Raw genomic sequence first — 24226 nt, forward strand, 5'->3', positions numbered from 1 at the left:
CGGTTTGGATCACGAACTCCTTGGTGAAGTCTGGACTTCCAAGGATCGGCGACGATATCAGCAGCTCCTTGATGTGGCAGAAGGCTTCCTCGGCGGCTTCGTTCCATTGGATTGTTTTTGATTTCGTCTGCAGCAGGTCTGTCAGGGCAGCCTTCACTCCGCTGAAGTCCGAGATGAACCTTCTGTAGTAGTTGGCCATCCCAAGGAACCTGCGCAGCTTTGTGATAGTCGTAGGTCTCTCGTACTCGACAATCGGACGTGTCTTTTCCGGGTTGGCCCTGAGACCGGACGTGCTCAGCAGATATCCCAGGAACGGAATCTCCGCAACACCGAATTTGGACTTCGCCAGGTTGATGCTGAGGTTGGCTGCTGTCAGACGCCGCGCGATTTCTTCCAGAAGTTGCACGTGATGTACGAAGGTTTCTGTGACGACGACAATGTCGTCCAGGTAAACAAAAACATTGGGTTCCAGCTCACCGTGGCCAAGAACATTGTCCATCAATCTGGCGAGACTTGCCGGACTGTTGACAAGACCGAACGGCATACGGCGGTACTGGAACAGCCCTTTTCCTTGAACGCTGAACGCGGTGTACTTCCGGGATTCTTCTGCGAGAGGAACCTGCAGGAAGGCTTCGGACAGATCGATTGTGGACAAGTAGTTGGCCTTGGGAAGCTGGCCCAGGATGCGACCAGGGTGCGGCAACGGGTACGCATCACGCACAGTTCTCTCATTGATCTTGCGAGCGTCCAAACAGAGCCGAACCTTGTTGGGTTTGATAACCGGAACGCAGTTCAGGGACCAATCCGAGTTGCTTCTCTCCAAGATGCCGGTGTCCAGCAGCCGCTGTAACTCGATAGCAACCAGCTCTTGCGTCTTCGGGGACATGGTGTAGGGGAATTGCCGGACAGGTGGTTTGTTTTTCCACTCATCGGCCAACACGATTCGGTGTTCGGCGAGCGGCGTAATCGTCAGCTGGCCTTCGCACGCGGGAATGAACTTCTTCTTGATGTTTTCGATCACCTGCTCCTCCTCCTCCGTCAGAATTGAACCCGTGGGTGGGGGTTCGATCGTCGTGACCATCTGGGGATCGTTCTCAAAGTTGGTCTCGTTCACCGTAGGGTGGATCCGGTATTTACGCCAGAAATCCATACCGCAGATGCAATCAACTGAGAGGTTGGCCACAACCAGCGTGGTCACGACTTTCGTGGACCCGCGGAAGTCGAACGGAATTGGAATTTGACCTAGAACCTCGAGCTCATCGCCGCTGGCAGAACGAAGCGTGATAGGTTTTGACAATTTTTGAATTTTGTTATTTTTGAATAATTTGAAAAGTTTTTCGCTAATAAGGGTGTGATTACTGCCACTGTCCAAAAGGGCGTGAATTTGAATTTCATATAATTTAATGTTTACATAAGGACGATTATCGTTACGAAAAGGATAGGTGATTTGACAAATTTCAGCAGAGGATTCGTAATCTTGCTGGTTCGCGGGCTCCCAGAATTCAGGAGGGTCACGCAAAAACGGTTCTACGAACGGCGGTTTTGGTTCGCAGCGTTCGCGTTTTTTAAACAATATGGGCAATGTTCCGCCGGAAATCCGCGCAGGCCACAGTTGCCACAGAAAAGTGCACGTTGCTGGCGACACATGACAAAGTGATGACCAGCTCGACCACAATTAAAACACGAATTTTCAGGAGGAGGAGCGTGAGCATTCACCAAGTCGTCCAGGGTCATCGTCGGTCGGGGCGGTTGGCCGGATTGACCATTATGGTTTCCCTGGGGTCTCTGGGTGTTACTTCCGGCTGGACCAGCTTGTTGTTGTTGTTGTTGTTGTGGAGTAGATGTAGAAGTGCGCTGCTGGTTTCTGTTGTTCTGGTTCTGAGGTGGACGTGCAGGTTGACCTACGGCATTGACGGTTTCCCCAGCTGATTCTTTCTGCTTCTTCTTGTTGGACTGGTTCGTGGTGCTCACAGCGTGCACATTTCGCTCCAAACCAAACACCTTGTTGTAGGCTGGGAAGCTGTGTGCGTCCAGCATGCGTGCGGCGTTCACCAGTATGCTCAGGGTTTGTTTGGGGACAAAGGTAAGCTGCTTCTTGTAGTCGGTTCGCATGTTCTGCTTCAGAATTTGAACCTTTTCGAACTCCGGGAGTTGGTATTGCATCGAACGGAACATGCTCTCGACTTCGTTGTGGTAGTCGTGGAAGGACTCGTTCTTCTGCTGTTTGCGCCCGTAGATCTTAATCCGCATCAGGGCGTCCAAGTCAGGGTGCATGTACGTCCTACGCAGCTCAAAGACGAGATGATCCCAGTTCATGAGACGACCAAACGAGCATTCGGTCATGTACCATTTCAAGGCTGATCCGGTGAACAAGTGAATGGCCGAATCGAACAGCTCCTGTTCAGCACGAGCATGGCCATAAACGGTTTCTAAAAACTCGTTCAACCTCAAACCTTGGTCATCTCCACTGTACTTGGGGATGTCCCATCTTGAGACCGGTAGAGAACGACGATTGTTGTATTGATTGGGATATTCGGGAAGTGGATTACGTTGTTGTGGATTTCGTGGGGGTGGGTTGTTATGCTGGTTGTTATGCTGGTTGGGATAATTGTTGTTATTTGGCTGTGGATTTCTTGAGTTGATAATTCCAGTGTGGCCATTATTATTGTTGTTATTGAAGGGGTATTGTGGGGGTGGAGGATATTGTTGATTTTGTGGGGGGTAACCAAAAGGGTAATTGTTGGGGTTATTGTTGTTTCCGTAAGGGATGTTGTTTTGAAAACTCGAAAAGGAGTTGTTGAAATCGAAATAAGAATGCTCACTAGGAGGTGGAATAGGATCGGGATTGGGATTAGGATTAGGATTAGGATTGGGATTGACATCTTCGTTTTGATGGTCACGATTTGAGGAAAACGTCACTTTTGGAGTTTGTGTTCCCATCTCGCGCACTGGAATTTCAAACGCCAACTGCCCTTCCAAATGCGCAATTCTCGCTTGTAGATCGTGCATGTAATCCAGGTCGTCTTGTGTAAACAAGGATCCCACCTCTTTCAATGGGATCGGTACAGGAGGATTTGGTACGGCTGGGGGCTCTGGTTCTTGAGGTGGCTCTTCGTAGAACGCGTACAGCAGAGAAGTCAACTCCACCACCATGTTCTGCAGCGAGCCATGAAGATTTGGCGACCCTCGCGACACACGTAAGACTGCAACAAAACGTATCCCGAGGTGAATGAGTCGGTCTTGAACTATGTTTCGCCGTTCCTCGTCTACATCAGGTGTCATCAATGTCTTCAGCAGCTCGTATCTGTCCGTACACGTGGCGATTTCGTCCTCTGGAGGTCCTATCACGTAACGAAGACCGATCTCCGCCTCGCCAGACTGCTCCTGTGCCAACCTGTTCTTCAGCATCTCACGTCGTTGATCATTTGTGAGATGTTGGTTCAAAATGACTTTTCTAGCTTTCAGTTCATTCAAAACTTCATCATCGGCTAAGTTTTCCACTCTCATGCGATGATACCACCTACCCAAAAGCGTACAGGCTTCATCAAAAGTGAATGAATCAGCCATGATTTCAATGAATGAATGACAAATTTAAATTTTTGTTTCACGATAATACAAATGTGAAAATAATTCGTGTAGGCATGCACAATTATTAATAAATGCTACCTAAATAAATATTGGTGTGAATAAATAAATAAATAACATTGAAGAATAAATAAGCGACAAATGAATCGATCATGCAAATAAATTAACAACAAAATTGAACAAATAATTCAAGATCAATACAAAAGTACTAAATTTGACTTGAAAAATCCCAAAATTGAACTATTTTCAGTACGGTCGAGAAACTAATTCTTACGGACTGTTACTGATTCATGTTCACACTTCACGATTGAAACAGAAAGCATAATTTGAGGTTTTTATCATCATGTACGACAGAGTTTGCTTGGGAGATCATGTTGTTGACTTTCTGCCTCGTAGGTTTCATCTGCTGGCCTTGATTTGATTGAAATAAATTTACATTTATTGAAATTCTCCGGGAGACCGTTAAAAGGAATTTTCTTCTGGTCTATGGAAGAAAATTACTTTTTGAAAAATTTTGCGTTGGGCGCCAATTGATAGTAATTAACTATTCTGGGGTTAAATATGAGATGAGCACATGGAGTCCCTTAGGGGGATTGCTCCATAGGGCGGCACGTGTCTTCCGGAGATTTCTACACAAACTACAAATGTTTCACTTTACACTTACCGGAAACGTCACTTTATCAGGGGAAATTAGCTGGAACAAGATCTCTTTGAACAACATTTAAAGAAAAGACGACACAACTTGAAATAGATTTAGACCATACATTTTTGTTTATTGGGGAGTAATCATGGGTAACAAGGGGAAAACTGATCCAGGAAGGGAAAGAAAAGGGGGATTTACTAGTACTTGCGCATTTTATTTAAGAAAACCTCAGCATGGTAGACGCTAAGGGTCACGTTGCGGCCGTTGCTGCTACTGATGTTGCTGCTCGCCTGGTGATCTCCTTCGGGTCATCGCCAGTGTCACACCGATGGCTTCCTCGGTGCTGCCACCGGACACGTTCATGCTTCACCCCGCAGGGCCACTTTCCCACACTTGGCAAGGGAAATCTTACAGTTTTTGGTAGCTTGCCATATGGTTACGGATGGCGGTTCGTTCCGCAGTCCGGGGAGTGGTACACGCGCGCACTATCTTCGTGGTCTAGACCCGAGCGAGGACACACCAGTTCGAACAGGGTTCCAGATTTGACGGACGTTACACTCATGCGATTCGTGTCGCAACACTTCACGCGCCCTGTTCAGACCACTTTTCTTCCGCATGCACTGTCCACCACTCTCACTCGGGTCGGGCGTACGTTACGGTTCCGGAAGTATATAGCTCAGCCAGGATCTACTTCACCGTGGTGTGTCTTCAACACAGGTCACCTAGGCTTAACGTGGTGGACTTCACAGAACCCGTACTAATTGTTTTTAAGCTAGATTTTAATCGTGTAACGTTTCACTGTTTTTAACGGCACTAGCTTTAAGTTTTAACTTTTTAGATTTAAGAAAATCTGCGAAACTACGCCCTTTTCATTTGGTGACGGATGAATTGGGCGGCTACCGGTTCTTCACTCCTCCGGACTCAAATAGCTGGTGAAAATTGGAGAGCTATACGAGGGCGTTCACGGGTTTTATAGCTTTCTGCCAAACGCCAATCCCGCGTGTTCGAGCTCAACCTCCGGTTCCCCTTGATGACACTGACAGCTGGCGATGACAGACTGGCGATGACTGATGACAACAGTAGAAGCTCGAACATCACAGCGATCACAATGTTTAGGTTGGTGTCTTGGTTTAAATGAATGTCGACTCAGTGTATAGGGTAGGGTAACAAATTTAATAGGAAAATGAATATAGGTATTTTAATAATTGCAAGCAATAAATAAGTTGAACTAATAGGAATAAATAAATAAATAACACCAAAAGACACCAACCATTCGGCTATTGAGTATTTATTCAACAAAGTTTCGAACATGTAAACACGGAGAAACTCGTTCAATAAATACACAGACATTTACTGACAATTTTGACTAACTCTATTTACAATTTTTTTTTTCTACTCAAGTTGTGTAATGGTAAAGTGTAAAGATGATTGTGACCAAGATAAACTGGTTACAGGTTAAAGTAAAACAAAAATTGAAGATTTTCACGCCACTGAGTGTACAACATTTTGGGAAGTTTTCAATCACACTTGGCTCAAGTTTCAAACTGCCAAACTTGAACCAAACAGTTCCATCAAAAAACATTCACGCCATTTCGTTCGGGACCGTTAACAAGGCTCGTCGCGTCATCACCTCACCTCACGGATTGGCGCTTTATACGAATGTGAGAATATGATGAATGAATCAATGGACGGATGAGTGGACATTAATCATTCACCTCTGGTGTTGCACCTGTGTGTAGCGAGCAGCCGATGGTCATCGGTAGATGGATTGTCACCCGCCGTGAGGCGCACACGGACGACACGGTCGGTGTCCGCTTTTATGGACGATACTTTCGGTTTCTTTTTCGCCTCTTGAAACCGTGGTGCATAGCTAAATAGGGTGCATGAAGCTAATTTCGGCAATCGGAAGTATGTTATGATCAATTGTTGTGTCAGGCTAACGGAACTGTTTCAAAACACAATGAACGCTGCTGGAAATATTTTGCAGTAAATCTATTTTTTACTTGTAGCAATTGTAAATATTTTTCAAAGTTTATGTTTCGAAGTAACTTTATAGAAAATTTCATAACATTTGATTATTTTTATCAAGTTAAAGGGTTACATACACATAAATAAGCAAAAATGCCAGAGGTTGGTATGAGCACACGCTTTAACTTTTATTTAAATTAAAATAAACATTTTCATTTAACAACAAAACAAATCTTATGACATTTCTGCAGCAACTCGAGAAAAGGGTGGATAAGCATTTTGGTAGCTAGAACTATTTTGCAAATTCCGAACCAGGAGGTAACTTTTCTACAAAACTCAATGTGTTAAATCTGGCCTTCCCAGCTACCTTCTAACACTTCGGGGTTTTCAAATAGCTATTTGAAGTTTACCTTAAAAAAAAAACGGGTGCCACGATTATTCAACACTGCTGTGACCAAATTGGCTCAATTTTTTTGGAGGCTCGTTAAACCAATTCTGTGTTCATGACAAACTCCAATTTTCAAAAAGTTTATATAAAAAAAAGATAGTAATAGTTTTTTGTTTTTCATATAAAAAAATCATTGGTTTTTTATTTTTGTATGTTTTGAAAAGCTAAATTTAAATAATCGGGCTTCTTTATGCTCACGGGATATGTATTCAGAGTCTTCACCTCAAATTTCATTCATTTTGGTCCATCCAGTCTTGAGATATCGTGGCACCCTTAAATCAATCCGGTGTTTCGAGAAAAGCTCTCACAAAGATTGACAGTTCACTTTACGAATGACAAAATTTTGAGCCTAAATCGTCTCTTACTCAGGTTCACTTTCAGAAGTACTTGAAAATCCAAAATGAATATAACTTTCCAAATTTTATAGCTAATTGTCAAAAAATGGTCAAGAAATTATACACTGAAACTATTGCGAAAAATTACAGAATGTCTTGGAGCCGAAAATCATTTTTTTTTCAAGTTTCAAGTCTTTTTATAACTGTATTCTGGAGTTCATTCAATAACTCAGAAAGTCAAAAACTTACATAATTATTTAACAGATTGATCAATACTAGTTGGATAATTTTAACGAATTCGAATTAAATTGATTGCAGAACTATTTGAATAAAATTATCAAATCTAAGTGTCTTTTCTTCATCTATTTTTTTTTTTTTTGAAATTTGGAATATTAATTTAAATAATAAAATCAAAGAAACAAGTCAAGGGTATAATATACTCGACCTTTACGCCGTCAGCGAGCGACCGAAAATTTATGCTATTTCCTAGAAAGTTGTGCAGAAGTGACTAAAAAAACACACAATATTTCCGAATGTTGCTCATTTATGATGTAACACTTTTGGACGTCATTAAACAGTTAAATTTAAATGCAATTTGATGTAAATTTGCAACAAATTATACGTAAAAACATGATTTTACGTGTGATTCAACCGTTTACGTCGAGTCTCAAATTTACATTAACTGAGTTTGTATGTGATTATTTTCTTCCGTGTCGAGTAAATTCACATTTTTTTTGTGTGTAGAATAGGGAAAATATACCCTTTCCAATCAAACACCTATCTTCGTCATATGGAGAGTTTGATGCTCGATTAAAGCACCAAAAAATACTATTTAGGCTATAAACTTACCAGCATCAGCACCGCCTCGAGTAAGCACGCAAATTTATGACACTTACTGACCAAGCAGATCAAATTTAATGCACTTTTGATCATAATTTCTATTTTGCGGGACCATTTCTCATCATTTTGTTGGCACACATAGTGACACACGCGAGAAACCCTCAAACGCTTAATTAATATCGCCAAAATCAACTTTTCACTTTCATTTACTTTTTTACGGCGCTTTCGATACAAAACTGCCCCCAACTTTCGGCAATATGTTCTTTTACATATTAGTCAGTCACTCATTTGAAAAATAATCCCGAAACATGTAAATAATTAGCAAGCACCATAAAAAAAACAAGCGTGCCTAGTCTTTTGACGTTTCAATTTTGACGACCCATTCCAATCGAAGGCTGAAGAAAACCGAGCGAGAAGCGAAGGCAAATAAAGAACAAAGCGCCACCAACACCACCAGCAGCGCATGTTGGGGTGAGCCAATGTTGCCAGAAAATTTTATCTATGATACTGCTTTTCGTGAGTGTTACCTTAAAATTTCATCAATTTTGGCAGCACTACGCAAACCCAAAAGAGCGCTGGAAGAAAAAAAGAACTAAGCTGAAAATAGGAAAATGGGCGTGGCCCAATGCATTCTCGTTTGATTAGAATACATTTTGGAAATATTTTTTTCAAATGCTTGTAAAAGGAATAGAATAACTTTTAGTAAAAGTGAAAAGATTCAGAAATGTCCACAAAAAGTTGCTCTACTCGTTGGTGTACTTGGTTTTAGTAAATTTCAAGGAACACTTCAGATTATCCAGCATCATTCAAACACGACCGCTGATGGGTTTATTTCCCCTATACAAAGATGTTTTTAAAAATTTGCTGTATGTAACTACTTTTTTCTAAATACACCTCATCTTTTATCTTTTGATATCTTAAGAAACAAAACTAAATTTAATCAAAATATGTTTTATTAATGATTTTTAAAACACTTCCGCTTATGATTACATTTACTGAATCCAGCCTTTAGTTTAGTTTATTGGTTTAGATTTTTGTACAAGGATTGCATTAGCATTTTATGATGACTTCGGTCGCTGCTTTTTAAATTTATTTTCCTCGCCTCTGACCAAAGTCGAGCATGAAAATTGAAATTACTACACTGTAAAAAAAAAACCATGGTAATATTACATCTGGGAAGGGTAAGATCTTTTATGTCAGGAAAAAGTGTAATTTTACATCTGAAAATGTGTAATTTTAACACTTTTCTGGTGTAATGTAACTTTTTCAGTCTAAATTGTGGTAAAATAATAAAAAAAAGGTTATACTCAACCTTCAAAAAATCAAAATTTACACAGTTGTTAACTGTGTAGTTAGACATTGTTTCAACATTTGAATGAAACAAGTGTTTTTAAATGAATTTACACCAATCCAGTTGTTTTGCTATTATTCGTTCTAAAAATATCTTAGTATTAACAAAAATTATACTAAACTTTGAAAAATGTTTGCAACGTCTTTGCTGAAGTTTGAATCATTTTTCAAATGTTTTGTAAACAAAAATTATCAGCCTGTGCAAACATGATAAGTTTTGTTCTAAATATGAATAGCTTTTATTTTTTTTATTTTTTGTCTTAGAAAATTTGTTGATTTTTTAACAATTCAGGTTTTTGTAGTTTTGATGAACAAGGAACATGTTGCTCATGATTTTTTTTTTGTATCATTAAAAGGAGATCACGTCAAAAATATTGTACCAATGAAATTAATTGGTTCTACCGAAGTTACAACCTCTAACTTTAGAACTCATATCTATTATGAGTATTGCCCATTCGAAACGGTTGTCCACTCGGGTTTTACGGCGCATACTTACAAGCTGTAAAATATGTTAATTAGGCTGCGTTTCAGTTGCATCGGTGGCAATGAGCTATTCAAAGACCCTCCCCCGTCCTCCTAATCGCACTCTTATTCCTTAAGAAGGTGGCGCACCACAGTCCCGATATTCAAGTCTGCATATTTCCCCCGCTGAACTAAACGTGAAGCAGTGTTAGAAATGATAGCCGTGTCGGAATGATTTATGCTGCGTTTGTACTCTATTGGCTAGACGAAGCGGTTGTAGAATGCTGAATTGGAAATTGAGTATTGTTTGCAAGGTTGAACTAAGTTGTATCTAGTAGAGGTAGAAAAGAAACAACTCAATAAGTCCCAAGATGTCTGCCAAACCTAACTTCAAATCTCTTTAGAAAAATTTCAATCAAACAAGGTTTGTTCTTCGAACCGTAAATGCTGTGCAGCCAAAATGAGGCCAGTCAGCGGCATATCTTGCTTTGCGAAAAAATAAAATAAAGATGCCAGATTAATTAGTTCAGATTTGAGGTCTGCAAAAAGCTCGTCTGGGCGCACTTTACGACCTATCCGGTGGAATCTGGCCCGTAAAGCCAGGTTTATGGGACGTTACGCATCGTGGCAGATTAGACCACCTAACATAAAACATGTTGAAGTAGTCCCCAAAGTTGCCCGAGAAGATACATCTGACCTATTAGAGTTATCTTTAACAAGTTGTTGAACACAGTATCAAAAGTTAAAAAAATTTCAGTGTAATTATTTTATTTATCTTGCCGCAATTAAAAAAAATCTAATCAAAACCTTTTTTTAAATTTCTCAATCAACAGCTTCTCCACATCCGGCCAGCAGCATATCCAAAGAGCGACCGGGTGACGATTACGAGTACGACGACGAGGATGAACCGTCGCGGGAGGCTAGGCCCGAAAATGACATCAACGGAGGTGGTCCGTCGAGGACGCAGCTGCTGACCAAGAACCACACCGTCGAGGCCGAGCTGGACGCAACGGTGACGCTGCCCTGTCGGATACAGAACCCAGAGCGTGAGTTAATTTTTAGTTACTTTAATTTGATTTTTTGAAGAATGAAGACCAACGATTTGATAGTATATTTAAAAAATTAATACAAGTAGTAGAAAAATTAAACTGACCATCAAAACATGATCTCTGAACACATGACATCAAAATTTATAATTAACCGTTCAGTTCAAATAAAGAAGACAGAACAAACTTGATGTTCAAACATTGCATCACCTGCCGATCATATTGGTGCTGATTCACAACTTCCAAATGTTTAGAAAACAGATGACGAATTCCCCTGCCATTACTGCAGAAGCTCATTCATATATTATATTTATTATTGATTCGTGACTTTTATGCAAATGCCACACTTGTTGTAAACCACGCGAACGGATTCGTCAGGTACCGCTGACTGAACGCGAAAGGATTGTGATTGTTTTTGCATGACTCCAGTCCAGTCAGGGTTGCAAATATACCGGTTGGGGCCAGTTGTCCAACGGGCATGACTCACGTTGGCGCTGTTAAGAGTGTGCTAATGTCATCACGTCATTTAGTCCCACTCCCCCCCCTCCTTTCTAGTGGGGGAACAATGGAGCTCATCATTGCACTCTGGGGTGTAGTTTAGATATAAAGAATATAGAACTCTGAAAAAGGGTCCATTTGTCACGAACCCATTAGAACTGCACTTCAAACGGAGAATGTCCGTCGTCACCCCGGGATGATTGATGATCGGTCAACTGACCCAGTTCCGAGGTCAGTGAAGTTCTCGTAAGTGCGAAGTTGTTTATCTCTGCTGAGAGGGCAGTATCGGTTTCAAGGAAGCGAAAGTAATGCACGATGCTGTAAGATAAAATGCATCATCAGCTTATAAGGCGATGAGAGTGATACGTAATCGCGGGATGACAAAGCAACTAATTTACACGAGGTGATTATTGCATTCGATCGTAATATTACGATCGTAATTTCTCGACTCACGATCGAGATTTCTCGATAGTAAGATTACGACTTAACATCGACAAATCTCGATCTACCATCGACAAATTACGACTTACCATCGAGAAATTACGATCGTAATTTTACTGTTGAGAAATCTCGATCGTGGATCGAGAAATTACGATCAAAATTTGTAATAGCATATTTTTGAAAAAAAAAATTGAAGATTCCAATAATTAAAAAAAAATATGAATTTAAAAAAAAATCAACTAATTCCATGTTAAAAAATTTCATATTAAAAAATTACAAAATTAAAAAAAATTCAAAAATTTCAAAAACTTTAAAAATTTCAAAAATTTTAAAAATTTCAAAAAAATCATTTTTTTTAATTTCAAAAATATAAAAAAATTCAAAAATTTAAAAAAATTCAAAAAATTCAAAAAATTCGAAAAAATTAAAAATTTCAAAAATCTCAAAAATTTAAAAAATTTCAAAAATTAAATTTCAAAAATTTCAAAAATTTCAAAAACTTCAAAATTTTCAAAAAAAATATTTTTTTTTAAAGATTTCAAAATTTTAGAAAAATCATAAAAAAATTTAAAAAAAAACATAAAAGTTTCAAAAACATTCAAAAATTCAAACAAAAATTTAAAATTAAACAAAAATTAAATTAAATTTTAAAATTTTTTAAAAATTTTAAATTCCTAAAAAAATAATTTTTTTGATTTTTTTTAAATTTTTGAATCTTTTTAAATTTTTTGAAATTGTTGATTTTTTTTGTAATTTTTGGATCTTTTTGAAATTTTTGAATTTTTTAAAATTTTTAAAATTTTTGAAATTTTTGAAATTTTTGAATTTTTTGAAATTTTTGAAATTTTTAAAATTTTTGAAATTTTTGAAATTTTTGAAATTTTTGAAATTTTTGAAATTTTTGAAATTTTTGAAATTTTTGAAATTTTTGAAATTTTTGAAATTTTTGAAATTTTTGAAATTTTTGAAATTTTTGAAATTTTTGAAATTTTTGAAATTTTTGAAATTTTTGAAATTTTTGAAATTTTTGAAATTTTTGAAATTTTTGAAATTTTTGAAATTTTTGAAATTTTTGAAATTTTTGAAATTTTTGAAATTTTTGAAATTTTTGAAATTTTTGAAATTTTTGAAATTTTTGAAATTTTTGAAATTTTTGAAATTTTTGAAATTTTTGAAATTTTTAAAATTTTGAAATTTTTGAAGTTTTTGAAATTTTTTAATACCTGAAATTTTAAAAACACATATCGAGATTTTCTCGAATGATCTCAATCTACTATCGACAAATTACGACTTCCCATCGACAAATTACGACTTACCTTCGACAAATTACGATCGTAATATTACGATCGAGAAACCTCGATCGTGAGTCAGAGCGAGTTGTGGCGCTATAACCACGGCAAATAGTGTCCAGGGCATTCGTGGAAATACAATGTCCCATCCCAGAGGGTCCCGAGTACCAAACCTTCTTAGCATGGTGCTCCCAACGAATACAACCAAATCTCGGAGCGTATGGTGGTGTGTCCCCACTAGAGTGTAACAAAAATGACTTTTTGGCGGGCATTCAAGGGTTTGTTCCGGTGGGCATACTAAGCCCAAATCCAAAATATGAGCTTGATTGGACGTAACAGGAGCTGGCGCTCTGCCCTTTAATTTTAAATGGGATTTAACCCGTAAAAAAAGATTTTTTCAAAAATGTCACTTTTTGAGGCATTTTGGCCACCAATGCGTTTACCAAAAACATCACTGGCGTGTAGGCCAGATCCTTGCGCATCTTTTGGTATATATAACATTGACATTTGGAGCACTCTGGAGCTCGGTACAGGCCTTCAAAGTTTGGCATTTTTTCGAAAAATTGGCCCCGGCAAAATCAAATGGCGTCTAGGGCGTCGCGAGGCGCGACGCATATCTTTTTTGCCGGGACCGATTTTTCGAAAAAATGCCAAACTTTGAAGGCCTGTACCGAGCTCCAGGGTGCTCCAAATGTCAATGTTATATATACCAAAAGATGCGCAAGGATCTGGCCTACACGCCAGTGATGTTTTTGGTAAACGCATTGGTGGCCAAAATGCCTCAAAAAGTGACATTTTTGAAAAAATCTTTTTTTACGGGTTAAATCCCATTTAAAATTAAAGGGCGGAGCGCCAGTTCCTGTTACGTCCAATCAAACTCATATTTTGGATTTGGGCTTAGTATGCTCACCGGAACAAACCCTTGAATGCCCGCCAAAAAATCATTTTTGTTACATCCTAGTCCCCACGCTTCTTCCTCCCCTGTCGATTCAGAATTGTGTTGTTGTTCGAACACCTAGTGCTCAAACTCAACCCAATTACGAATCATCTCTGCGATACGGCTTTACGCAGTAGGCCTGGCCGCTTTAACGCTTGTGATGTTTCAATGCATTCTAATGCAATGGCGCACTGCAAATGTTAATAAATGACAAGAAGAGTGCTAGGCGTCATCTAACCTAAGGCACTCTCCAGGATCCCTTCGAAAGATTGGCTGCGCTAGGGTCTGATTAGATTAGATTAGAAATCTCGATCGTGAGTCGAGAAATTACGATCGAAATATTACGATCGAATGCAATAATCACCACGACAGTTATGTAAAATAAACAACTGCAAATAAGATATAATTCATTGTCAAAGATAAAAGTGCAACAACACTACAAAACTGTAACAACCTGGTCTAACCTGTAAACTGTTTGGCAATATAAGATCAGTAAAAATGCGTCAAATTATAAACAAAAGCCATTCTAAGAAGTGTCAAAAGATTTTAACAGTTTTAAAATGATTTTGTTAAGCTCATATAAAGAAATATCAAATTATTCATTCTACAGCATTGCCTTGGCGTTCTCGATTGCGAGATTCCTACTCGAAACTAGGTGTCCGAAGGCTTGATTGTTGAGGCAATTGCAAACCTCTTTTTACACCTAAGCTTCTACCCACCCCGGGATTCGAACTGACGACCTTTGGATTGTGAGTCCAACTGCCTACCAGCGACTCCACCGCGGCAGGACCCAGTGAGACGACTCCTACACCTGGACTGAGCTAACAACCTAACCCTCTAGGTTAGACCGGGGCCAAAATTTACTTCCCCGTGCAACGGAAGGCGTGATCAGACGGATCTCGTCTCGAAAAATGCCACCGGGACCATCTGGGATCGAACCCAGGCCGACTGGGTGAGAGGCAATCACGCTTACCCGTACACCACGGATCCCACTACAAAAATTTTCCACTACAAAAAGATACAATTAGTTTGTAAATAATATTTAAATTTTATGTGTGCATTTGAAACCCATTTCGAACTCAATTCATTTGCTTCAATTGCAGTATAAAATGAAATATAAATCGATGTTTAGATGAACACAGTTGGTTTGAAAAAAAAATACCCAAAATTGTGCCTTTTAAACAATTTTACCTAAAATTGATATGCATATCGTAAAAAAGTTTATAAACATAGTTAACTAATTAGAAACATTTTTTTCCTCATAGAAACGCTATGGCAGCAACCTTAGTGATAGTAAGTTCGACGTTAAAAATATTGTTTTAACACTTTAAATAACTATGACTAAAGTCACCCTGGAATTCAAATCAAGATTTTAAACGCATTTTTTTTACTTTAAATAAATTGAAAAAAAAAACTTTTTTATAAATAGTGGACCTTGTGGCCTACCCGAGAACATGTTTTAAAAATAAAAAGGTTGAGACAACTCTAGCCAGTTGGGAAATATTCCAAAAATCAAATGATATCCTATCAATGTCATCCCGGTTTACAGTTCGTGGCCCAAAAATTGCATATTTTGTGCTTGAGTTTAGGATTGTATGAAAACTTGTAGGGACTATGATTTTTAGTATGTAAAAAAAGATGTTTTTTGCAACAAAAAATCGAAAACTCTTTTTTAGATGTAAAATCATATTTGTTGAAATCTTCGGAAACTTGTCAGTTTTTTGCACTTTGATTTTTCTCTCTAAATAATGTCCAAAATAAATGTTTATCTATAGATCTTTTCAAATGTCAGCCTTGAATATTTCGCATGATTTATGTTTGATAATATTTTTGTATGCTTTATGTTTGATATAATCAAAAAATTCATCCTAATTCAGAAATTCATAACTCCGGTACCAAATTTTGCTCCGTACTAAACTCTAGCAAAAATACGGGGTTTTTCGAATATAAAAAATACGCATTTCTGAAATGTCAGTCTTGATTTATAAAAACCAAAATATTGTTTTTGAAAAGATTGGAAAATTTTACGAATGTTTCATTTTTTAACATTGAAAATCGGTCCATAAATTGCTAAGATATCGACATTAGAAAATTTGGGAACACTTCAATTTTTCAGTTTCTTTTTCTTTAAGGGGTTACATACATGTAGAAAATCTCAATTTTTCATATTTCCAAATATTTATTAAATCCTTTAAAAAGATGAATTACAATCACTCCTGAAAGTTTCATGAAGATATGTCATGTTTAGAGTAAGTAAAAGACGATTTAAGTTTAATGTTCTGCCATGCGCAAAGCGGACTTTCAAACTTTGTGAGCGTTTTTCTCGGAACACTGAGTTAATTTACGGGTGCCACGATATCTCGAGATTGGATGGACCAAATTGACTGAAATTTGGAGTGAAGACTCTCAAGACATATCCCGTGTGCATGACGAAGCCCGATTTTAAAATTTTGCTTTTAAAAAAATACAAAAATCAAAAACGGACGATTTTTGAGCATGAGCATGAGCATGGTTGACTGCCAATGAGCTGCTACTCCGTTATTGACAGATCAGCTGAAGTTAAACAATGAATCAAAAATAATCAGTTGGAGCCAACCATCCGTTCACTGTTTAACCTCTGAAGATCCCTACTTTATTAGTCAATACCGGCGCCCTCCCAAGAAGCCTGCAGTTCAACGAAAGGGAGGAATGTTAGTCCGATAGTTGAAGTTGCAGACTCATCAAGCACATAGTTTTTCGTTATATACATGTTGATACCGCTTGAGACCGTTGAATCCACAGCATCTCCTTCAAGCATCACGTGATTATTATTTTTTTGGGTTAGTAGGATAAGGTGTTGGCTTTTCGATGCCTCCCGATCTACGATGCTATGGGGAGGACTTTCATAACAGACTCGTCGGCGAGCCTTCCGAGCAACGAAGCTATGGGAAGGTCTTTCTGGTTAACACACAAAATCACTCACACACAGTTATTTTGCTCCACCATTAACTCGACGATCCAAATTGTCAGTGCGTCTTTCGATCACTGTATAGAAAAGGCTTTTTCATCATAAAAAATAATACATTATTCGAAAAAATTATACACAATTCATCCGACGCCGTGCCTTCCGATCAACGATGATATTGGAAGGGCTTTGAAAATCACAAACAAAGATTACTAAAACACAAAAAACACCAATTACTCAACGAAAATGACGCTCAAGACACAAATAATTCAGTAAGGCAAGCGCGTGGCCTCGCCGCCCGCAATCGACACACACAATTCACGACAAAAGGCACACACAAAAAATCACTTTTCACTCCGAATATTTTTTACGACCACGTGCTCCCTTTACAAATTATGCACTCACCCCATACGAATAGCGACACAAAAGCACACACAAAAATTAACCTGAATAATCACGACTTCGCGTCCCCACTTCCAGCGCACCAATGATGCTATTATTCAATTACCACAATCACACAATCACTCACCCGATACGAACAGCGACTTCAAAAAAATTTTGAGCCGATTTGGTCGAAGCAGTGTTGAGATATCGTGGCACCCGTTTTTTGAAACTGTTAACTTCAAATAGCTATATCTCGGTAATAATGCAACCAAATGCCTTCAAATTTATGTTGATAATAGTTAAAAATGTTTATGTTAATGTCCTGAAAACAAATTTAAAAAAAGTTTGAGTGTGTGCCAATACCAACCCTTGACATGTTTGCCGATTTACATGTATGTAACCCCTTAAGCCGCTGTATCTCAGCAATCAAAGGTCCAATCTGCAATTTGATAACCAATTTCCTGAACTTTAAAAAAAATCAAGAATGGTTACTCATGGTCAATATTTTTTTAAATCGAAAAACTCTAAATATTTCGCCGAAATCAAACTTTCGGTGGCTATATCTTGAAAAAGATACACTTTAACGAAAAAAACGTTGCATAAGAATTGAGGTAAAAAATGTTACGTATAAAATTTCCGTTTTTTCCAATTAAAAAAAATCATAACTCGGTGGCATTTTTTTAAACTGGCTCAAAAATTATGGGTTTTTATCCCCTAAAACTTATCAAAAAAAATCTTTAAAATGAAAAAAATACGTTTTTTGGGGAATTGAGTTATTGTAAAAAAAAAGTTAATTAAAAATTCGACAAACAATTTTTTTTCGTGTTATTTTTTTTCCTGAATAGTCCTTAACAATACCTACAACTTTGCCCAAGACAACAAATTGATCAGAAAATTCCTACAAAAAATATAGATTTTCGAATATTTACGTACCATTTTGGTATGGACAGCCAATGTATGGGTGAATCAATGACACAAAAAGCTTTTTTGGTCATAGGGAAGGAACTGACAAATAAAAAGCATGGCCCCTCCGTAAAGAGAAATCGAAAATGGAGCTAGGATTCGTGATCAGGGACAAAAATTACCCCATAGGATAAAATTTCAACACAAATCGAAGAGGGGTCGGGGCAACTTTTTCGATTTCGTGTGAGTTGGTGGAGAATTACCTTTATATAAAATGGTTAGAAATTGTTGTATAAACAAGACTTAGTCATTGTTGAGGAGAATAGTTTTTATTTGACAATAAATTCTCTGTAAACATATTGATTTGATTGACACTAATCATCACTCCAGCCAGCTCAGTAAATATGGTTCCAGAAATTTCAAACAAACAACTGCAAGTAAGTTGCAGTTGCACCATCCAACGGTCAAGTTGCATGGGGAAACACAAACCATTTCCACCCTTGCAAGGACACGAAGCTATCGCGCGCACGATTACAATCAGACGTGCGTTTATTCAAATTGTGTTTATCCAAGGAGTAAGATATGGCATCAACTAGCGACTTCAGGGTCGCGGATTATTTCCTTCATACCTACAGCGCAACTTGTCCTGACCAGCGCGTCCATTCTCGCGCGTTTTACGATGGTGACGGAATTTCTCGCAGTCTCAAGGTGAGCGGCGTTAGATTTTCCCTAACGAGCAATCGATATGTAGAAATGCAAAGCTCTAGAGCCACGTGCTCTGAAACGACATTCCGGTGGGCTGTATGCAATGCAATGCATTTTTCTTCCAACTGGACAGCCCGGAACGGACAGCTGAATGCACCTGTCCTGCCACGTTCGTGATCATAATCGTAAAGAGATTGTGCCTTCCTGCTCGAAACCAAGAATGTTGTCTTTAGAATTTTCCTTTGTGTTACGCGGCGTTACGTTGCAACCGGTTGAGCAATTTACCATAATCAATACTTTAATCTTGTCTAATTGCAGCTAACACGATTATCATGTGGTACAACATGTCCTCGCTGCTGTTTATGAGGAACAACAGCTTCACCCAGGATCCGAGAGTTTCGCTGGAGCAGGACAACGCCGTCCGGATCCAGAACGTGCTGGCCAGCGACGATTCGATTTACAAGTGCACCGTACTGCCGATCAAGAAGTCCGTCTTCATCACGCTGAAAGTGAAGGGGTAAGAGGGTTTATTATTAAAAACAAATTAGCCGTTTTTTTATAATGTACATTATTCAATTTCTGAGAGGATAATTACAATGATCTTAAAAAAAATTTCTCCCTTTCTTTCCAGCCCACCATACAACATCCGCATCACGCACGGCAACAAGAACTACGCCAATCAAGAGTTGGAACTGCAAGAACGCGATCGCAAGTTCATCCTGCACTGTGAAGCTTCGGGCTATCCGACGCCAGCGGTCACGTGGTCGTTCCGAGTAAGATCTATCAATTCGATTTCTAAATCATCATAATTACAAAAAAAAAAACTATTTTTCAGGGAAAGCACCTGACCGAGGACTACGCCAAGCACTCCGGAATCACCGTCCGCAAGGAATTCCTCGAAATCCACGACGTCAAGGGACACCACTCGGGAGACTTTGAGTGCTCGGCCCAGAACGTGATTGGAACCATCAGTGCCGTCGTTGCCGTGCAGATCAAGTGTAAGTTTCACGATAGATTAGATTTAGAGATCGATCAACCTTTCACCCCGACTCATTGAACTATACTTTCATTGTCATGATCATCCAAACTAACCTCACATGCAGCCGATTCTGACGTAAACGGATCGAGTACCGTAGCCCCGGAAGATAAGCCAGGTTGACATCATCTATCCTACAACTTTTAACTAGAACTTTTTCCCACGCACTTCATACTACATTATGCATTAGTAGAATTTAGCCGCACTTTTCTACCTCTTCTCACCATTTGATCTCAGAAAGTCCTAACATTCCCAAACCTAACCCACAAAAATTCTCTATCCGCAGCGAGTCCGATGATCGTGAAGCACGTCGAGTACATCAACACCGCGATCGGGGAGAACACCGAGGTGGTGTGTCTGTACCGAAGCTACCCGGAGGCCCGCAAGATCCAGTGGTACCGTGGGGACGAGCTGCTGCACAACTCGGCCAAGTTCACGATCGTCAACGACCGGCACAACCACCACGAGCGCACCCGGCTGTCCATCCATGACGTCGAGCAGAAGGATCTGGTGGATTATGTGTGCAAGGTTGAGGTGAGTTGAGAGGAAAATTGGAAAAAAAACTCTACATCTTTTAAACCTTCTTTAAGCAACTTTTTTTTTGTTTGCAATTGCAAAAAAAACCTTTGAATTGGATTTAGTTCCTTGATTCCAGATTTTTTTTTATACATATATGATTTAGAAGACTAAAAGGACACTGGTTCTCAAGTCATATTTTCTTTGAGAAATAAGATTTTTGAAGAAAAAATAAACTAATACAATTTAAAAAATAATTAAATTATTTTCTAAAAGCTGACAATATTTCCTACAATTTTTCTGCAATGACTTAGTTGACTTAACAATTGGTTGCTGAAACAAAGCGATTCAAAGTTTAAATTAAGTGAAAATAAGTTTTCTCATTGTCACCTAAATAGCCCTGATATAAGATTAAGAATTTCAACGTTAACAAATGAAACTTTTGAGAATTCTTTCCCGAATCGGATACATAAAATTCAAAATGTAATTATACAGCAATTCCACTTGAAAAGAGCCTAAACCGAAAAAAAAGTTCTCCGATCGGGCTCAATTTTTTTCTGGGAGTTCCTTGGCTAAAATAATTAGAACTATATTTTTTGTTTGGCCATTAAGGTGACCTACATCCTGCCTACATCGTGCTAGGGTAGTTCGAAAAATCGCAATTTTCGTAACTTTTCGCAAAAACCACTTTTTTGACAAAGAACTTTGTTTTTTTTTTTTCAAAAAAATCTTATCTCCACGTCATTTCATCCGATTTTAGCTGTCTTAGACGCTAAAGAAAGGTGATTAGTTTGGCTATTTGAGAAAAATAGTAAGAAGTTTCAAAAATCTAGCTTAACATTTGAAAAAGTTGTAAGAAAACAAAACTTAAAATGGCGTTTTAACCGTGTCTGGACCGAAGAGCATATGTCTGAAAATATTTCTATCGGATTCCTCGGAAAATTTCACGTATCATAATAAAAAACGACGCACCACGCGCAAAAACAGGAAAATGACGAAATCGGTAAAAAAAACTTTTTTCACTAAAACTTAAAAATTTCAGCGATGACCTAGACGTGTTAGGGTACCAAAATTTTTTTTTTAATACTCAACCAGTAGTCAGTAGTCACTAAGTAGTCATAACTTGAGACAGGGTTGCCAGATATTTGAACTTCTAGATTCGTTTGGAAGATCTTCCGTTTTCTTATACAAAGAAAGGTTGAATTATGGATCCGGACATAGTTAACATACAGATAAGTGAGATCTGGCTTTAAAAAGTTAATAGGGGAAGGTGGGACAAGACGTAAGGCCGTAATTTTTACAATTTTGATTATTTCCAGTATGAGGAATTGTTGCTAGCAATGCAATTAGCTGATTCTACTACCACATAAAAGCCAAAACGACGTAAACGCCACGAGAAATAGGATTCAATTAGGTTTTTTTTTAAACCTTTGTTTTCTTATAATATTTGGAAAGTACAAAATAAGGCTTAGGGTTCGTTTTAAGGCTCATTTTATCAAAATGCTATTTTTCCTAGATCAGTAGTGTCCCTACCAATGACTTGCACGTATTATAAAGTATGATTTATGTTTTAATTATTTTTGTAGAGAGCTTTTAAAAAATCTTGTTTAGGTGGGGCAAGTGTACCATATGGATTTTTAGAAGGGAAAAAATACGAATTGCTGCAGCAACATATTTTATTGTGAAAAAAATACAATAAAGTTCTTAAAAACTGATAAACAATTGTTTAAAAAATTGTCCATACACGATATAATAATATCATGAAAATTTACAGTTCATCATCTTAGTTATATTTTTTTCGTAAAAACGGTCAAATTTATAGTAAAATATTATTTATTAATCTAAAAATGAAAGAAACGTTTTTAATACATCCTAATCTGATGTATCTAAATAATAATAGTTCAATTGTTAGTAAATTAGCATGTTTTTTCATGCACTGCTCCTCTTGCCCCAACGGGTTGTTCGTCTTGCCCCACTAGTTGAGTAGAACGTACGAAAAATCAAAAAAATTAAAATCATTTTTTTACATTAAAAACAGAATTTAAAAAAAACTTGTTCTATCAAAGTCTCAGTCAAGACCTGGAATAAGATCAGACAGATTTTTTAACGTGTTTAATGGGTTATAACGAGCATTTCCTTAGCTTGTTACACTTGCCCCACTTTCCCCTACATATCACTTTAGTGTTCATAACTTAAGACAAAGTTGCCAGTTCTTCGAACTTAAAACTCGTTGGAAAGGTCTTGATGACCTAACCGACAATGTTTAATATGCTGGGATTTGATTTATTGTTTTCTGGCCACTTTTCTATCATCCGAATAATTGCAAAAACACATTTCATACATTATAACTTTAAAACAACTGTATTCGAATTGTCGAATTCGGATTTGCTTATTGGAAAAACTGACAACTCGTCACTTGTGAGCTACCTTGTGACACGTCTGCTGTAAAAAGATAGGACGATAGCACACAAGCGACGAACTGTCAAAAGCTTGAAACGACGTGCTCGGAAATCGACGAACAATGGGTTTTAAATGTCAACATCAGTTTGACAAATCAGTTTTAACTCTTGAGTGCTTTTTAATTCGGACACGTTTAAATTACCGTCAGTGGGGGTGACATTGGGTCTGGGGGGTGAGATTGGGTCAAAGTGATTTTTTACGGTTTTCACCATTTCTTAGATTCTTCTCAATTAAACTGAATTCTGTTAAAAGGGTTGTGTATCAGACATCTTAAGATGACTTCGCTGAAAAAATCTCGTTCCTAGAGCAAATCCTGTTATTTAGACAGCTGTCTAAAGTTGAGGTACGTTTTTGGTCAAAAATGACCTCTCGAAAAATCATTTTTCTAAAATTTTTGTTAGAATTGCTCGAAAACTACCCAAATGTTTGAAAATCTCCACTTCAAACATTGTAGCGTGTCAATACGATTCCCTCGAACAAGAAACGCTGTTGGATGACTTGTTTTTACCATATCGTTGTATTTGAGCATCATTTTAGTTTCATTTGACCCAATGTCACCCCCTCTAAGGGGTGAGATTGGGTCAATTTTCAAACTATTGGCATTTAAGGTAGTGTTAGTGTTAGTGGTAGTGTTCCACCATATTTTGGGAAAATGTTAGTACACTATCTAAGAACAAATCTACGTTGGAAGATTTTCGATGTTATTTAAATTGTTTTTGTTATTAAGTAATTACGAGAGGTGTGTCGTTTTTTGACCCATAGTCACCCCCACTGACGGTATGGGACATTCGGTATGTATCCTTACCTCAATGAAGAAGGCAAAAAATAAATTCATTTTCGATTGCAAAATTGTTTTTGCTTCTGCAACTGAATTTTGAAACTATTTAATATTTCGTATGCGTTAAACTGTCAAAAATAAATCCCGATAAATACTTTTCTACTTTACTTTTTTTGTGATCAATGTGATAGATGGTTTGATAGATTTTTGACAGCTAACGAATTATTTAAAGAGAAGCTACCACGAATCCACCGAAGCCACTTTAACATTATGGCTAGGGTTAGTGAAATTTCACGATTTCGCGGACAGCGTGAAATCCGCGAAATTTGTCTTTTTCCCCATGAAATGTTATGTTTGTGTGAAACTGTAACGATTTTTCTCAAAATATTTATCAAACTCAAATAAGAATGAAAATAATCTTTAGAACTACTGTAGAATTAAGTGGTATTCCCTTGTTCAATTACTAATATAGGGTTAGTGAATTTTGACGATTTCGTGGACGGTTTGAAATTCTTGAAACTTATCAATTTCTTCAATTTTTTTTTAAATAAGGCCGTTGCAAATATTGTTCAAAGTTTATGTCCCTCGGCTCTGACCAAAGTCGAGGGGGGGTTTTAAAAAATATAAAAATTGAAATTACCGAGGTTTCAACATTTGG

At 37.9% G+C, this 24226-nt stretch overlaps 1 protein-coding gene across 3 annotated transcripts in view; it reads left to right on the forward strand.

Annotated features, from left to right (window-relative positions):
* Nucleotides 1–24226, forward strand: part of LOC120417969 (neurotrimin) — a 137542-nt gene that overhangs the window by 106622 nt on the left and 6694 nt on the right. For all 3 annotated transcript variants that reach the window (XM_052709118.1, XM_052709119.1, XM_052709117.1), the window contains exons 3-7: nt 10465–10677; nt 19097–19295; nt 19410–19551; nt 19614–19776; nt 20101–20348. In XM_052709118.1, coding sequence (XP_052565078.1) covers nt 10465–10677; nt 19097–19295; nt 19410–19551; nt 19614–19776; nt 20101–20348 — 965 coding nt within the window. The remainder of the gene's footprint in view (nt 1–10464; nt 10678–19096; nt 19296–19409; nt 19552–19613; nt 19777–20100; nt 20349–24226) is intronic.

Source organism: Culex pipiens, chromosome 2 (genome assembly GCF_016801865.2).
Source record: "Culex pipiens pallens isolate TS chromosome 2, TS_CPP_V2, whole genome shotgun sequence".
NCBI lineage: Eukaryota > Metazoa > Arthropoda > Insecta > Diptera > Culicidae > Culex > Culex pipiens.